This window comes from Chlamydotis macqueenii, chromosome 3, assembly GCF_036417535.1.
Source record: "Chlamydotis macqueenii isolate bChlMac1 chromosome 3, bChlMac1.mat, whole genome shotgun sequence".
NCBI lineage: Eukaryota > Metazoa > Chordata > Aves > Otidiformes > Otididae > Chlamydotis > Chlamydotis macqueenii.
In genome coordinates, this window is record NC_141558.1 from 5,199,259 (window position 1) to 5,217,930 (window position 18,672).

An 18,672-nucleotide genomic window follows, 5' to 3' on the forward strand; every position below is an offset into this window, starting at 1 on the left:
CACCAAAGGCTTGCATAATCAATGCAGGGAAATTAGATTCTCCAAAACATTCAACACCTTTTCCTAAGACAACTTTTTAAGAGAGTTGAGATTAATCATTTTCCTGAGATGCACATAATTTCCCATTAACTACAAAGGCAGTATAATATGACTGACTTAGACATGCATGAATAGCCTTTCAATATAGATTGTGTGTGTGTATGTTTATGTACCTGCATGCAATTTAATGTATAAAAGAAATAATCTCAGAGGAAGTCCTGATTGAACAGACTGGACTTGATCCTATTTAAAATTTAAACATTTATTAAAAGGCACTTTTCCCAAGAAGATTTCAACAAAAAGCCTTTTCTGCACCCCTCAAAGGACTTAGTATAAGGATTGCACATATGTCGTGTGAGATATTTACTGGGGAAAACATTATGTGATGATTAACACAAGATACTCATGGTTGAGCTATGGATAAAAAAACAATGAACGTTACTAATTATTTTGGTCTTTTATAATCACTTCCTCTGCAAATGAAGGAACTCACAGGTCCTTACAATCAAACATTGTTGTCTGTCTTATCCTGAGGTACATCAAGGATGAGCAATAACCTTTTAACAAAGCTCTGCTTCCTCTCTTTGAGCTGTTCAAATGAAATACAGTTGCTACGTATATGCTTATTTTAGCTTTGCTACTCGTAAGTTTGATTCTGTGATAGACTAGTATGTGCTTCTTGCTAAATAATTTGGCCTCCATTCCAAATCCACAGACACATTTTCAAGGAGAAAAAAAAAATTGAGATAATTTTCAAATTAGTTTGACAATGGTCTAATTCTACCTTTATACTAGAAAACTGAACAGTGCCAGAGCTTTTATCCTCCCTAAGATTACAACAACAGCGTCAAGTAAACTCAGTCCAGAAGTTACCATGAACAGGAAAGCATTCCTAAAAGTTCCCTCATGTCAGGGGATTGCCAAACTAAAGCTTGACAAATACCTAAATTGGCTTCAGAACCAGAGAAAAGGCCATGGCACTGCTTGGTACACCAGTATAGATGTACCCTAAGAAAACCTAAGTTCTTTAAATCTCATAGCATGTGAGCAGTTTTGCAACAGTAGTTTCCCCAGGACAGCAGCCTGAAGTAGCACCGCCTCCCATGATAATGCCAATTTTTATACCCAAGGACTGACACGGCATTTATTGCTGTATCCTAGCACTACCACTTCAGACCAATTAGTCTACTGCTATCATCCCTTTTTTAATAGATAGAGTTTTTCATCAAATAAAGGCTCCTAGCACAACATTTTTGCCTATCTTCTCAATACTGGATTAGCAGAGGCCAAGTTATTCAGTATCACATCAATAAAATATTTTATCCACAAAATTTTTAAGAGCCAACACAAATTTTGACAAGTGACGTGAATCTCAAGAACAAGTAATTATCCAACAGTGATCTTAGTGAAATGTAGTTTTCTTCTTTATTCAAGAAAAAATTTACAAACTGAACTTTTAAAAATAATATAAGAAATTTAGTCACTGACCTATTTCTGTTGTCTAAGCTAAGAAAATTGCAAAATTGAAAAAAAATTTTTTTTTTCAAATTTTTCTTTTTAATAATCTACATCTTTATTTTCTAAAAACTAGAAATATACTTTAATTTTCTTCTTAAATAACAGTTCACAATGAGAACTTGTGCTCTGTGAGTACTTCATTCAGTGTGAAATAGAACAACTACCTCTTCAGCCTGCTGAAAGAGATTCTCTTTGCCTGTCATATCCTACATGAAGAAATAGGAGATTATCCATATTTCATACAGGATTAAAATTATTTACCTTTTAAAATGAAAGCTACAACTTGAAGAAATGATTGACTACAGGAAACACAATTGATTGTCACTGTGTTCCTTACTATGTGCATCAAACCAGGCTATATGAGATTTTATTTTAGGCTATTTCCTTTTTACAATACGTGTAAGACAGCAAGAAGCATTTCTGTGGCTAAATGAGCTGGTCTGCATTACAAATACAAAAAACGTCTAAGCCAGCACTTCATACGCAGAAATATCCTGGGAAATAGAAATTGCTATATTGACCCATACTGCTTCCCTCCCGTAGTGGGTGTGACGGTGTGCTCGCCTGTCTCTCCATTTCTTTTTTTTTTCCTCTATCACCCAGATACAGTGAATTAGGCAGCTCCGCTGAAGGCAAGCGTTCTTTATCGGACTCTCACAGCCGCCTGCTCTCCTGTAATGCCTTCAGCCCTTGAGACCAACATGAGGTTCAAGTTCTCGATCCTGGCTATTCTTCTAGAAGTGATCATCATTGTTTTGTTTGGGATATTTGTGGAATATGACAACACTGAAACCTCTCAAGACTTATACCCATGTAAGTGTTGCTGTCTAGAATTTGTTTAAAATAATCTTAAGCAAGATCTCTGAATAACTTATGAGATAGCTAGTAAAGAAAGGTATGCTTTGGGGCAAACGAACTTTTTCTGAGGTGTGAAAGCAGCAGACTTCAAAGACAGATTCAAGTTGAGCACATATAAAATTCTGAAAGTGGCTAACTGCTGAGAAGTCAGCAGTTCTGGGAGAGAAGAGCCCTGAAAAGAGTTGTAGTGTTGGCATAGCAAGTTAAAACTTGGATTGTTTTGAACAACTCCAGCATTTTCCAGAGGTGGATGGTAGTGCTTCTTGCCAGACCTTCTGTCCTGATTACTGTACCAAATAATGAAAATGAACTGAACATTTCATTACTGTCATCCAGGTTTCAAAATGTTGTCTTATGAGAATGTGGAAATTGGGCAGCATATTCATCATCATTACAAAATATATTTGCAGAAACTGGACTTCAAGAAGGACAATAGTTTTTATCACAAGAAGCATAACCCCTTCCTGTCTTTCAGTTGTAGACAGTAATGGTTCAGCCTGCAAACTATTATGTTGCTTTGTTGTTCAGCAAATGCTTTATGAAGTCCAGGGAGAAAGCTTTTGACTTGAGAAGTAGTTGCTGACTTCTCCCACCCTCCTCCTCCTCATTCAGAGATCAGACTGTGGTAAATAAACAGAAAAAAATAAGCTTGTAGTGGAGCAGCCTGTGTCTTGCTGTCAGTATTGAAGGGTTGTTGTTCATATTCTTGGCTCTAATGTCTTAACAACTTGTAGCCCTGATTGCAATCCCATTAATGACGATCACAGTGGCACAGAACTCCTTGCTTGTACATAGTACCCATGTAATTTTGAATGTGTCTCTCTTTTTCTCTCATTCCAACTGGCCTTTCAGTGACTGTTATGGGGGAATGAGGTCTCCGAGTAACTTTGCTCCCTAGTAGTCTTGTGTTTTATGTTTCACAAAGAGCATTGTCCAGCTGAGAGAACAGTGACTGCATGGCGTTACTCAGCTCCAGATGCAAGTCAGCTGATGAACATTGGGGTCTAAGTACTTATGTTTGAGTTAACTCCAACGAGATGTAGCAGTATTCTCAAGAGATAGTAACTTAGGCTATGCCAGAGCTCGTTCTTTTTCTGAGACATAGCTTGGCCATGTCCATGACATTGACCTATCCCAGTTCCTAGATTAAATGGCCCTATCTAAACAGTATACTGGGAATGACCTTTGGTCCACTGTCAACCAGGAGGTGACAGGGATGGCACTGGGAAAGGCTGCCAAAGGAAGTGGTGGAGTCAGCATCCCTGGAGGTGTTCAAAAAACGTGTAGATGTGGCACTCCAGGACACAATTTAGTAGGCATGGTGGTGTTGTGTTGACGCTTGGACTTGATGACCTTGGAGGTCTTTTCCAACCTTAAGATTCTATGACTCTATGATTGTTGGCCTAGGCAAAAACTGTGCCAGAGACCGCACTAATAATTTGACAGCACAGATAATTCTACTCCAGCACTGTTATTTTGTTAACATAGTTGTTGATTAAAACTCTTGTCCACCTAAGTTTTCTCTGACTCTATTAAAAAAAAAAACATGACAACAAATACAGTCACAGAACAATAGTGTTTTGGGCATCTTTGTATAATTTGGTAAGCCAGAAGGATGCTACCTGGGACATGGGTCCTTCAGACTCAGATTAAGGTCTGTTTGCCCCACAAGAACAGAGAAAATGACCTTATCCATCTGAATATCGTATCATACCTGCTGCCTCTGGAACCTGTGTTTTCCTGGAGTTCCCCTTACCGAGGAAAATGAAGAAAGGTTAATAGGATCCTTGTTTTTATGCCAATAATTTAATAGTCTTCAGTGGCCCCTTACAGCACTGTAGTGCATTTCTTAGTAAGCCTTGAGTCTTCCGGATGGAGAGCATCTGTGCCACATGCATCACCATGGGTACTGTGTTCCCTGGGGTGCTCCTGGGACAGGCTGTTCTCCCACTTAGCAAAACCCTCTCCCAGCCCTTGTGTGGAGCCCTGTTTTTTTTAATTTAATATCTCAATTTTAAAAAGGAGTCGAGAGAGGGCAAAAGATTCACAAATATCACAGAGAAAAGCATTCTCACTGGATGCTAACACTACAATAGAGGCATTTAAGCGTAACCTGTCCAGGCAGGGATAATCTATAGACATTCCTTCCCTAATACCAGTGTCTAAAATACATGGGAGAAATTGCCTGCTGCCTCCCATGCCTTTCTGCACAGGCAGTGTGTGACTATGTTACACCTGCACATTGTCCCCAAGCTGTCCACACTGCTGAACCACTAGCAAGCTTCTGGCATGGTTTTAGCTAATGTAAACCAGCACCTTGACCTCATCCTGGGTTTGGCTTTAGGCATAGCATAGGTAAGGGACTGCTCACAACAGGTAGCTTAGGTGAAAACAGTGTTTTGGGAGGGAAGAGCACATAGCTGTACAGATGTGAGTTAAGCCATGCTGTTTACTTTTTGGCCAGGCCGTTCAGTTTACCGGCAGAAACATAAACTAAGCAAACACCACAGATACAATGTTGGACTTTTAGATGCTGACCTAAGAGCTGATTAATCTCATTCACAATAAACAAGAGGAATAAAAGCAAGATTTCCCAGTACCTGTGTTTTCACTTTTAGGCCCTCTTCCTATGAAACTTCCTTGTCTACAAAGAGCACACAAGAACATGGTTTGACCAAGGACCCAGCAGAAAGTTAATGCTATGGATGTACAGATGTATTAGGACATATCCTGAGCCAGGACTTCCCCTGAGTTCACAAAATGACATGTTAAAACTGCTTCCCATGCTGTTCACAGGGATCTTAACACATCTGTACCTCATAGATTTAGTTGTTTCATCCAGGAGCCAATTTATATTCTCAGAACTGCAGTGCAGGGCCTGGTTTTATACGCCTTGAATGCCTCAGCACCATAAATCAAATCTGTTTCAGTATTTTCAGAGTGAAGAAAGATTAAAATAATAATTGAAGATTACCATAGTTTTGCTCTCCTGATAAGGGAGCTTGAGCTGAGATCATTCCCAAAGCGTAGCTTTGCATTATATCTCTTTCTGGTGGATTCAAGTACAAGCATAGTGAATGGGATCGACAACTTCAGGTGTGCCGTGCCACTAGAATGGCAGGCCGAGGGTGTGTGATGGTTTTTCAAGTACTCCTGGACAATTTATTTAGTGCTGGTATCCTGTATGTAATGTGCTGTGATTTATCTATGACTCATGGCTTAGGAAAACTAATCCGCCTCTCTTGTTCAGTGTTCTACTCCTTTGGGCAGAGTGAAATAATGGTTTTAGTACAAACCTGGATGCCAGAAATATCTTTGCATTGAGACTGACCATCATGAGGAGATCTTGCAGTAGAATTAACATGTTGGTCTCAGGCAGCTTTGCAGAATAATTTGCAAAGTTTTTCATCTGGATCTGCTGGAGTTTTTTTCACAATCTTTATTCTTCTGTCTCACGGAACAGAAGTACTATGTTTTGTTAAACACAACTTGTTACTGAAACAGTTTATTTCCAATTGTGCTGTTTTCTCCATAATCTGAAATCATTCCAGACCTACTTGTCTTTAAAAGAATGCGTAAGAGGTAGTTAAAGCAAAAGGTGCAGGCTAGATTAGTTGAAGACCTTCACTCAGTTTGTGAAATTTGTCCTCAACATCCATGAATTAACCTAATTTTAACCAGGACTTTTAATCTTTTGTGTAAATAAGTCCAGACAGCTTTAAAACATTTATAGGAAGCCCGGCCAGCCCTCAGGAGGACCCAGGATTACATGTCAACCAGCTGCTTGTTTCAAATACAATGGCTTTTAATCTCCAGGGCACCTTTCAAAAGAGACCTGAGGATGCAGAAGCCCTGCAGACGGGCACTGAGAATTAAACTCCTCAGTCATCAAGGTGCTTTTGAAATTTGTTCTTTTGCTTATGTGTAGATCAGGCTACGTAAGTGGCAAAACATCTTTTACTAATCTAGACATGATTTACTGAGATGTTGTATACATGAACAGGATTGTTTTGATGAGAACAATCTGCGTGCTTTGTCTGTAATGATTTAATCAGGAAATTGCAAACAAGAACAAGCAATATCCTGAATGCTAGCAAACTATAATCTCCTCTGGGAGACTGGGAAAACTTTCTTACCTGGACCTGACTACCCTGAATGGGTAAAAGTAAAACTTTATTGGAAAATTCATGAAACAATAAAAAGAGCAGAAGTAGATAATTTTCAAACATACTCCTCATTTTGTGCATGAAACTCAAGTCCAATATAAACTGAAAAGGAGAGTTGCTCTAGGTCCACCACCACCGCCAAGTCAGGCATGAAGACACAGCTCTGTGTTCCCATGGCACAGGCTGCTGCAAGCTGGGAGGGTGCACAGACAGATCTACCCCTCAAATGATCTTGTACTTTAACACCCTTTTCCTAAACACACCCTCCTGATGCCCTCTGACACAGGAATATGGGCAAATTAAGCTGTGTTTGGGGTTCTACACCCCGTAAGACAACCACATGCATTTCTACACCATTTCTTAGATGTGTGTAGCTCAATGTAAAGGATCTCACTATACATATATGTGCTTAGGTATTTCAGTGCTAGGTCAGGGCTGGAATGCAACAGTGCAAATACAATAGAGTTTATTAGGAATCTGCAGTAACTTATACTTCTGGGCCCTCTTTTGGCTAGACATGGTAATGCATACAGCAAAACTATAGGAATGCCGAAAGTATGTAAACGGGAAATGTAATTTCAAGCCAAATATTATACTAATCAAGTCAATATATCAAGTTTTCCCCACATATTTGCATGTAAGAGGCAATGAAATAGAAATGCAAAGCGAGTTTTTCTGTGCTGAAGTTTTCACTAAAAATAAAATCAGAAAAAAACTTTAATTACAAGACTCAACACTTTTTGGTGTATTGTTCATTAAATCACATAAAACAAAATATCTTAAAATATAAAATATCCATATTGTGGTGATAAATCAAGTTTGTATTAAAAATCCTTAAAAAAGGAAATTAAAAACAACCCTCCAAGAAAAAAGTAAAAAAGATAAATACCCATATTTTAACAAAATGAATATTCTAAAAAAGGTATATTTGAAGGAGGGCTAAGTATATACTAAATTGCAATATTAATTTACTAGTTTAGATATTGCCCTAAATGCCTTTTTCTTTTACCCAGGTAAAGAAATAAATCTCTTGTACAGTAATTTTTAGGTATCACAAGCAAATGTTTGCATTAGACCAACCAGCATTCTATCAAACAAATCCCCTGTACAATTTTGGAGTTAGCCAGAACATGCTGGACGTGATGACCTTTATTTAAGAAGGAAGAGAACTTTTCTATAAGAACATGAAGCTGTGATGTTCCGGGAGATGTCACACCCAGAGAACAGCTCCAGACACATTAAATTTGACAGTATAGAGATCTAGTGTTTCCATAATGATATAACAAGATGTCTTGGTTTCAGCTAGGATGGAGATAATTTGCTTCCCAGTAGCAGCTGTATTTTGGGTATAGTATGGAATTTGGTATGCGAAGAATATTAATAAAACACTGATGTTATTAAATGTTGCTAAGAGATCAAGTACTTTTTTCCAGCTTCCCAGATTTCGCTAAAGTGCAAAAAGCTGGGAGGGGTATAGTCAGTACAGCTGACCCAAACTGGCCAAAGGAAGTATTCCATACCGTAGACATCATGCTCAGTATGTAAGCACGAGTTGGCCGGTGAGCAGCTCTCTTGCTGCTCAAGATCGTTTCAAGATTGCTCTCGGTTCCGTTCTGTGGTCACCGCTCGGGATGGGCTGTATTGGTCATTGGGTCACCAGGCAGTGAGAGATTGTGCATTGTTCATTTTATATATTTCATTATCCCTGTATTTTATTATTGTTATTAACATTATTTATATACAAATATTATTACTATCTCTTCCTTTGCTCTCTTAGTAAGTGGTCTTTATCTCAACCCATTAGTTTTCCTTATCCTTCCAATTCACCCCTCCATTCTCCTGGGGCAATGGTGGCTGTGTGGCATTTAGTTGGCAACTGGGGTTAAACCATGATACATCAAATAAAATCAATAATTGGGTCTTGCCTTTTCCAGACATTCAATCTTCAACTAGTATATTGGTCATGAAGTGGGGAAAGGTGGATCATATTGATCACATGAGTTTGAAACTCTTCTATTTTCTATTAAATCCTCATTTGTCCCTAGCTTTCCTCCCTACATAGTCACTACATAGGCGTGTTTTCCCTTCAGTCTTTCAGGATGTCCATGTGATGATATTTGTTGGATTTGGTTTCCTGATGACCTTTCTGAAGAAATACGGATTCAGCAGTGTTGGTATCAACATGCTCATTGCTGCCTTTGGTCTCCAGTGGGGAACTCTGATGCAAGGATTTTGGGACTTGGACAGAGGGAAAATTCATGTTAATATCAAAAGGTACACATGAATTTAACAAAATTTACATTTCTATCCCTTAAAATATCTGGAGAAGCCATAAACTACAATATCTGTGTGATCAGACTTCTAAGTTCTCTGAAATTTGATTGAGCCTTACTGTCCACCTCTTGACATACATCTGCCCTTCACCTGAGGTAACACCTGGCACACTGGGCCAAGGGAACCAAAGGGTGGGATGAAATTTGAAGGGGCCATGTTACATGTAGGCCATAGGTCATGTAGAGAGATTACTTTAAATCTCTGGAGCTGCAGAAGCTGGAAGATTTCCAGCCGTAGCCCAGCACCTCCTATATCCAGCAGGCATGAAAGGATCCGTCCTTCCATGACACACAGCGTCACAAAAGAAAGGCTAGGACAGTTTGTCTCTCCACTCATGAGGTTTTCACTTCTCAAGGAATGATTTGCATGAGCACAGACTGCAATAGGTTTTGGACCCTAGTAATGGAATAAATGACCTCACGAGTCGTGTCTCTAGATGCATTTACTCCCCCTCCCATTCATCTGTGCTGCTTCTACCAGGGACTCAGAGTGTTTTCCACATCTGCAGTTCTGTTTTCTGAGATGACTTGTAGACAATTTTGAAAGAAACAGCATCTAAACATTATTTAGGGACAAGTAGAAATAACGTAAGTAGTTTTTTAATGATTATAGATAGGCATTTGTAGAGGGATCCATAAGTTAGTGCCACTCTGTGCTGGAAGTTTTTGACCAGTTTATGTTCTTATTTATCTTTATCAGTCCCCATAACATGTTAACACTGGTCCTTCCTGACAGCTAGTGGAAATGTGATGCACAGTGACAGAAAGTCATGCGAGGCTTTTGAAATGGGCTAAACCATCTGGCGAAAGCTAAGAGCTCCCTGTTATCCTTGGAGTTCAAGTGACAGTCAGAGCTGGAAATATCCTTGCACATCCAGAAGACACATCTTAGCTGATTTTTCACTGTAATTTCAAATAGTCAAGCACATACATGGTATATGGAGGAAGTAACCCTCCTACACATTTTCCACTTTTTTTTTTACCTTTTGGGGTAAGATTCCCACAAAATCCACCTGCAAATGTTTGACTTAATTTTCATCCACAAAGATTATCTTGATAATCTTATATCTGAAGAATTGCAGCCCCATCAATGTATTGATATCATAGGATTGATATTACAGCCTTATTTCAGGTCTCTAAACTTTTTTTTCCCTGTGTTTTTGTTTTGCTTTGGTTTATTTTTATTTTTTTTCTTAACTTCAGCATGATAAATGCAGACTTCAGTACAGCAAGTGCTTTGATTTCGTTTGGAGCGGTCCTGGGGAAAACAAGTCCTGTTCAGATGCTGATCTTGACAATTCTGGAGATCACAATCTTTGCATGCAATGAACATCTCGTTACAAAAGTACTTCAGGTACAGCTATTTAGCAATAATTGTTTTCTGTTTATAACAAATGCTTTCACTTTGTAATACTTCCAGTTTACATATTCTAGGTTCTAGTTTCTACCACAGAAAATGAACGATTAAAGTCATCCAGACTTCTCCTTCATCAAATCCTCATCTTTATGGTTTGTGTCATTATTTTGGATCCTTATTACAGGCCACAGATACTGGAGCCTCAATGACTATCCATACTTTTGGAGCTTATTTTGGTTTGGCTGTAACCCTAGTGTTGTATCGTCCTGGTTTGAAAAACAAACATGAAAATGAAGAATCTACCTATCATTCGGACATATTTGCCATGATTGGTAAGTGAAGTGATAGTGAGTGCTGATCGTTTGTTCATCCCTCTTTCATCTCTATGTTTTAATGATTGCCTGTTATTATGCTGCATCTGGTTTTGTAATTGCACTCCTAGAGGCATATTCTTTTTTGTCTGATGCATGCACGATGCTTTCAGTGACACACATTTTTTTACCGTTTTTCCTTGGTTAAAAAAAAAAGGAAAGATCAAATTAAAGACTCATTTTCACTGTGCATTAGTGGTGACTCCCTTTTCGTTAAATCTTGTTACAAGCAGCACTTCCATAGAAATTGGCCATAATTAAAAGTTCTGAGCTGTGCCTATCCCACTAATGAACGTTAGAAATCATACATCTATCTGTCTGTGAGGTCTATTCATAGATCAATTTACCAGCTAAAACTTAGTTATTTCAATAGATGATAAAGGATTTACATATGTGTCTTGCTAATCCATCCTATTCTGGTATGGTTTTCACAGGGGTGGTGAGCTCTGGCAGTGCGTGAGGCCTGACAAGGGGTCACAATGTGTTAAAGTCTTCCAGTAAGATTTGACAGAAGCCATGTGTCAAAATCCCAGCTGCCAGTGTCTAAATCTTCTGCATAATTTACTATTTCTTCCAGTATTTTTGGTATTTCATGTGTCTTATTGATCACCTTCCTCATTTCTTGAAGCTGCTTCTGTTGTGTTGGATCTTTCACATTGAAATACTAGTTGTGACAGAAGAGTCTTACTTTAATTTTGGTTTATATTCATCCAGGTACCCTGTTCCTTTGGCTTTTTTGGCCCAGTTTTAACTCTGCCATTACGTCTGAACAAATTTACCGGATTAAAGCAATTGTCAACACTTACTATTCCTTGGCTGCATGTACTGTTGTCACATTTGCCCTCTCCAGCCTGGTGGAAAAGAGAGGCAAATTCAGCATGGTAAGAATCACATCACAACCTCTGTTAAATAAATCACCCCTCTATAAAAAGGATGCACAGGCAAATTCCCAATGTTTGTGAGCTGCCTGGAGCTTTTGCTCACACTGTGGGCAAAACTAGAGCTATTATACCTCTAAAAGTTATAATGTCAGACTGGGCCCTGAGGCAACCCACCCTGCTTTAGGTATGTGATGTGGCTCCTCAATGGGATCACTGCATCTGGAGACCAAAACACTCTTAGATATTGAGTGATGGTCCTGCTCCCTTGTTGTCTCTTGTCCACAGAACCTGCTGGACCATACTGACATTAGTCCAACATTCAGGTGGACTTTTAGATGTCATTCCAAAGAAGATCCTACATGAAAGTGTAACAGGGAACTTTGTTTTAAATTCCTGTTTGGACTGGGATGGAGCTAATTTTCTTCTTTCTTCTTTCTTCTTTCAGTAACTAATGTGTTTTGGATTTAGTATAGGATTTAGTATGTGAAGAATGTTGATAATACATTATTATTAGTGTTATTAGTTGTTGCTAAAGAGACCAAGGACTTTTTTCAGGTTCCCAGGTTTCATTAATGTGCTGGTGCAGGAAGCTGGGAGGGTATAATCAGTACAGTTGGCCCAAACTGGCTAAAGGAAGCATTCCATACCATAGACATCATGCTCAGTATATAATTGGGAGTTGGCTGGTGGGCTCTCTCTCAGTCTTTCTTTTGTTGTTTGGAATCATTCTGGGATAGTTTTCAGATTTCATTCTGTGATCACTGCTCAGGACACACTGTATCAGTCATCGAGTTGTCAGGTGGTGAGATATTGTGCATTGTTCATTTTGTATATTTTATTATCCATATATTATTATTATTATTATTATTACCATAATTATTAATATAGATTATATTATATCTTCCTTTGCTCTCCTAGTGAACTGTCTTTATCTCAACACACAAGTTTTCTTTTCTTCCCAATTCTCTCCTCCATCTCCTGGGGGGGTGGGGTGAGCAAGCAGCTGCATGCTACTCAATTGCTGACCGGGTTTAAATCATGACACAGTTCACTCTTAATTGGAAAAATCTCACCTGAAAAAAAGGAAAGCTTGTGTCTACTAACAAATCTTACAAGTCATTCAGCCGTAAAACAAACCTCTGTTCCACATATATCGTCTCCATCTCTGTATACTTTTTGTAGGTTCTCATTCAAAATGCCACCCTGGCAGGAGGAGTAGCAGTGGGTACGTGTGCTGACCTGCCAATCCACCCTTTTGCTGCCATGTGCATTGGGAGCATTGCTGGAATAATTTCTGTCCTTGGGTTCCACTTCCTGAGCGTAAGTATCGAAGAGCCACCTCTGTTCTCATTTACTTATTGCTTCGTTATCTTTACAGGAGCTCACTTGTTTTGCTAGAAACAGTATAGAGCGTAAATTCGAGATAACTTTTATTTTGAAATCAGTGTGATTTAAATATATGCTTATGCGCTAACTTCAGTCCATCGTCTAGCTAAAAGCAGAGAAGGATCACAAAGATATTAGAGTTCATTAAAGTTGGGATTTCTGTTCAAGGAGCTGGCAGAATTTTGCTCCAAGTCCATGTTTCATGAACCATCTCCACTGTAAGAATTGTTCTTCAGTGAAACAGGACTAATTAAATGTCAGTCTTTTAAAATTTTTAAATAGATCTGTAATCAAAAATACTTTCAAAGTATGAAATTGAAGTGCTTCATGTGCAAAATGTAGAAAAAAAATATTTAGACTAGAACTGTCTAAACTGTCTTTTCCTCCTGGAGAAACATTCTGGATGAAAATATCTGGCTACTAGGCTCAGAACAGGTGTGTATGTGTTACATAGCCACCCTTTCAACCTTTGCTGCACTGGATGAAAAGATCAGGAATACCAATTGAGTGTTATGTATTTTGTACCATTATATTTATTAGATTAGATACTAGGAATAATTTTTTTACAATAAGGGTGATGAAACACTGGAACAGGTTGCCCAGAGAGGCGGTGGATGCCCCATCCCTGGAAACATTCCAGGCCAGGTTGGACGGGGCTCTGAGCAACCTTGCAGGGGGGTTGGACTAGATGACCCTTGAGAGTCCCTTCCAACCCAAACAATTCTATGATTCTATGATTCTGTATTTATGATGGTAACTTGGACATTTGCACTGCTATCTGTAATTACTTGGTTTTCTCTGCATGTAAATAATTTCACAGTGAAGGTAAAGATAGCAGATTTTATAGCTAAACTTACCTAAACATTAAATAAGTTAATTTTTTTCTTGTACTTCTCTACGTTCTTTTGCACAGCTTTCTAGAGATAATGGATGACTATAAACTCACTATAAACTTCATATTTCATTTCAGCCTTTTTTGGCATCCAAACTGAACATTCAGGACACTTGTGGAGTTCATAATTTACATGGTTTACCTGGAATACTGGGAGGTATCGCTGGTATCATAGCAACTGCAGTACGACGGGAAGTTAGGTGAGTTACAGAGAGAAGAGAGAAATAAGTTTATTGATTTTTTTAAAGTCTGTCCCAATTTTCTACTTTCCTTGCATATACTTACAATTTTTTTTCAGAAAACGCTTCTTTGATTTGATGTCAGAAGTGATGCTCTGGTTTAAATAGGACTCTTTCTTGATGTCCTGCCTTTAACACATTGTTTATATGCCAAGCTTGCTCCAAATTAAAAGTTCAGGTTAAAAATAAATAAATTTTAAAACATCATAAAAAACAACATGTAGAACCATTAAAACACAGAAGAATCTTTATTATGATTCTGCAATTATACTGCTGGTAACTGTAAGATTTCCAAGAAAATTGGCAAAATGAGCTATTTCCACTGTCTTAAAAGACATCAAGAAGATGAAATGCTGATATTTTTGATAAAGAGGCATATTGTCTAAAGGCTAAAAGATACTAATAACCTTTTCAAAGAACTTGTGTTCACCTGTAGTCTAAAATAATATCAATCCCACATAATTTCTGTCTTGTACACAGCAATGACAGGATATTTTCCTATGAGCCATCTTGTCCAGCAGACAAATTTGATGTTTTAAGATCAATTATCAGTCTCAAAGTGTAACAATTTTTTATTCTCAATGGTTTGTTTTTCTGCCCTTTTTAGGCAAAATATCCACTTTACTCCTGGCATGCAGGCTGCTGCCCTGGGCAGTACAATTGGAATTGCGCTGGTGGGAGGAGCATTGACAGGTCAGTGTGATGCGTATAGCAACTGAAATGTGAATTAACAGGTTTGCCCAACGTATCAGCAATTTCATGTGAATAATACCAAACAGAAAATTAGAAATAATGCATGATGGCACACTGGCAAAAACTTAAACATTGAAAAGCATTTTTCTGACAGTTTTGTCTTCAAGTGAAGTCTAGAATACCTGCTTCAAAGATACTGGCTTGTATATAGGAATAGTAAGATGTTGCTCTGGATGGAGTTATTCTCTAGATTCCAACACTTAAAATTCTGAACAGAAACAAATTTGACATTAAGACATGTTCATTTCAGTGTCATACATTTCAGTGGATACTTGAAAAATTCAAGCTGAAACAGAAAATTCCAGTCTGAAATCTCATAAAGGTTTGAGCAATTAAAACCAAGCTCATTCATGTTGACATGAAGAAATGAGTGACATGGTGTCCCAATATGGTTGGGCATTTCTGTAGATTAGAAAATGAATCAGAAAACTTAGCTGACTCTCCAGGGCACATCTAAGGAACATTTATTTGACATTTTGTCCATTTTTTAACCTCTGTTTTTCCTGCAGGTGGTATTCTAAAGCTGCCTTTCTTGGGACAAGCATCTGACCAGAACTGCTTTGATGACTCTGTTTATTGGGAGGTAAGATACAATCTCTCTTTATTTTCATTATGTTGGAAGATGTACAGCACACTGCAGTCTTGCTCTTCTGGGGTTTGTGGTTTGCACACATGAGTCAGCTTTCACAAATGTTGCTCTTCTTCAGGCTGTGAATTTATCAAGGTCACCTTCAGGATCTTTTTTTGGACTTGCTACCTAGTCATCTCATTTAAATTGGACTAACCTTGAACAAAAAGTAGAAATAGAGCCAACAAATCGAGACCTCAATGGAGCTATTCAAGTGCTCAATCTGTCAGGTCTCCTCTTCCTTCTTGTAGTTTAGACACATTATATTTGCATTTTGGGCTAAATGGTGCTGCTGTTCTAATGTTATCTAGAATTTCATACTGACGAAATTTAGAGCTGCTTTTCAGTATTTGTAGGGACAGTCTCCCTTAGCCTGAGCAGAAGTTGTTCTGCTACCTGGTTGAATGATGTGACAATTAAGGTTACTGTTCAGAAGACGGGCCTCCTGGAACTAATGTTTTATGCATGAACACACAAACAATGGGGTTGAGAAGCAAGTACATCTGAGATAGCCTTGCTAGGCTTTCTTTACGTTCACTGAAGACATGCTCCTAGATAGGAGTTCATTTGGATCATTCCAGATCTATGTTAGGTTACACTAATTAAAACCTTGAAAGTCTCTATATTCCTCACTGATAATGAAAGACCTTTCTTTGCCTACCTCAGATGTAGAACTCTACACTGTACAGACCTAGATTTTATTAGTTTAGTCCCCTATACAGCTCTGAGTTGGATGCTTACAATTAAGTGCAGAGGAGAAACTCAGACGTTCCTTTCCCATTGGCTAACCGAGGATGGTCCCTGTACTGTTTGTAGACTTTCTGCATCTCCCTTCATTAAAGACTGATGACAGAATCTTAATTTAGGCAGTCTGAATTTTATCCTTTATGCCAGGACAAAGTCTAATAGGCAAGACAAGAAGAAATGCATGGTATAAATTCCTTGTAATTAAAAGGTTGTCAACTCAAAAGGGAGATTTTATTAGTTTTTTTAATTAAACTCCAGTATGAATCACACAATTTGTCTCTTGGTGAAAGAAAGTTTGGGGTCTAAGGGGAAGTTTTGAGACAAAAGATCAGCTGTAGCAATGACAATCAGAAAAAAAAAAAACAATTTTTAATGACAGCCCTGCAAGTCATTCACTGTTTGATCTCAGGAAAGTCAAAGCACTGGTTTTCGGCAACACCTGAAACAGGTTGTCATATGTAAATGATAAAAAATATCAGGAAAGGGAAAGTTTTAAAGTCTGGCTGAAGAATTCACAGCCTGTGTTGACCAGTGGCAATAATACAAACTTGCTCAATTGAAGGTCCTGTAGTACCAGTAGAACTGCTCAGAAATATTCTATTCTAAGTGAGCTTTACCAGTTAGTGGGAAGGGACATTGATATTTGGCATACAACATCATTTACATTTAATTAGAGAAGGTCACCTTGTTTCTTTAGAGCTCTTTGAATATCCCAGACTCTAATTTCACACTCTTGTATCTAACATCAGTGTTAAGGAATTCTTCTATTAAGAAAACCATGAACTCATCCCTCAGACTTCAGAACTGGTGGTTCATTTCAGGTTGGGTCAATGTTAGTAAATAGACACATAATATAGACAAAGAGAATGACATTTGCAGGGCACTTCAGTCTCTTTTTATGGCAAAAGGAAGTCTACATCTCATCAACTGAACTTTTCTCTGATTTTCATGGCAGGTTCCAGAAGAGGAGAAACTACATGAAATTCAATCCAACAACTGTGATGAGCAGACTAGATTTGAAGCCACCATGTAGAAAAATAATTCATCTATTATATTTGTCCTAATGATTCTCTATTCAGTTTCTAATGCTAAAGAAACAACACCAGAGTATTGTCCTAACCACAGTAGATTTTCAAGAAGGGGCTGTAGATAGCTACATTTTTGTAATATAAAATGAGCTCGATTTTGGAATACATAGTCATTATTCCAAGCTCAGGTGAACTAATTAGATCCTTCCAATACATATGTTCATCAGAAGAACCCACCACAAACTGTTCTACCAAGTTATCTGTATTTTACCTTTTGTCATCACTGGGTCAATATAGCCATTGAAACATTTGTGTTTCAAGTCTGTTACATGATGCCATATTTAACTGCAGGATTTCTGAGTTACAGTCACATCCTTCAACTACGTAGGGGTAATCAAGAAGAAATGAATTGATATTGTTTATTTGGATTCTAACAAGCTTTTCACCAGAGCATCTCAGATTAACCATTTAAGAAAGCGTGTTATCTTATTTTTGGATGGGGGAGAAAATGTGCTGTATTTTGAAGATTGATTACGACAGGAAACAAAATGTTGAAATCATTTTCATGACAAAGCACAAAATATAGTGATTGAAGAGCTATACTAAGTGGTAATATAAGTATCAAGATTTTTTGTTAATATGGGTGTTGAAAGTGAAATGTGAAAAATTCCATTATTGGCACTGATTTATTTAGACTGTTTCAAGGACACAATAAGGGAATTGAGTAGGAGCTATGAAAAAGAGGTAATTACATAATATGTCTTATTACATCCAAAAGTAATAATTGGATAGTAGCAGTCTTAATGTCAATAGATATAAACTGAACTAAACTCTAGCTCCAAGAAAAAGCATGAGTTGTTAGGAACTGGTTGGAATGCAACTATGTTCAACCTACAGAAGACTCAGTGGAGTCTTCTATGTGGTGAGTTGCTACCTCTGAAGTCACTGCCTCCTAAAACAAGAGAAAGGAAAAAGAAGAAAATTGAAGCTAAATTAAGGTAAATTAACTCCACCTGAGAAGTTATGGTAATGGATACTCTATTAAGAGAAACAAGAATTGAGGTATCTGAAGGAACTCTGTGAGATGACAGTAGCTGGGAGCAGAGTCACACATCTGTGCCTACCTACATGGGGTAATCCATTAAGAGGCAATGGATGGGAGATAAAAATCTAACAGAAGGATCACAGTGCCTCTATGCATTATTCAAACACAGAAAGCTACTGCTGTTGTCTCAGAAGGACAAGCTACAGTGGATGAACTCTCAAGACTTTTTTATATTAGCATCATATTTCAAGTCTTACTTATTAGAGTTAAGGGGGAAACTTTCTCATATAAAATAGCACAGATGCTTTGGGTTCTGCTGGTGTATTTTTCCTTGAAAAACTTTAGAAAGATACTAGGTAGGACTGTTATGTTACATCAACTATATATGTCAGATTTCTACCAATGAATGAAAATACATCTGTTGTAACACA

General features: G+C 38.0%; 1 protein-coding gene across 1 annotated transcript; it reads left to right on the top strand.

Annotated features, from left to right (window-relative positions):
- The first annotated feature begins 2,152 nt into the window (after positions 1-2,152).
- RHAG (Rh associated glycoprotein) lies at positions 2,153-18,672 on the top strand. Its single transcript, XM_086743717.1, has 10 exons — positions 2,153-2,370; positions 8,672-8,855; positions 10,118-10,268; positions 10,456-10,603; positions 11,357-11,523; positions 12,706-12,843; positions 13,880-14,001; positions 14,648-14,733; positions 15,303-15,376; positions 17,124-18,672. The coding sequence occupies exons 1-10, from the start codon at positions 2,235-2,237 to the stop codon at positions 17,199-17,201; spliced, it is 1,284 nt and encodes a 427-aa protein (XP_086599843.1). The 5' UTR covers positions 2,153-2,234; the 3' UTR covers positions 17,202-18,672.

Excerpts from the sequence above, each read along its gene's own strand:
- RHAG (XM_086743717.1), top strand. The coding sequence starts at position 2,235 with ATGCCTTCAGCCCTTGAGACCAACATGAGGTTCAAGTTCTCGATCCTG. Across the intron at positions 2,371-8,671 it reads CTCTCAAGACTTATACCCAT|TCTTTCAGGATGTCCATGTG; the intron begins GTAAGTGTTGCT and ends TTTTCCCTTCAG. Across the intron at positions 15,377-17,123 it reads ATGACTCTGTTTATTGGGAG|GTTCCAGAAGAGGAGAAACT; the intron begins GTAAGATACAAT and ends TTTTCATGGCAG.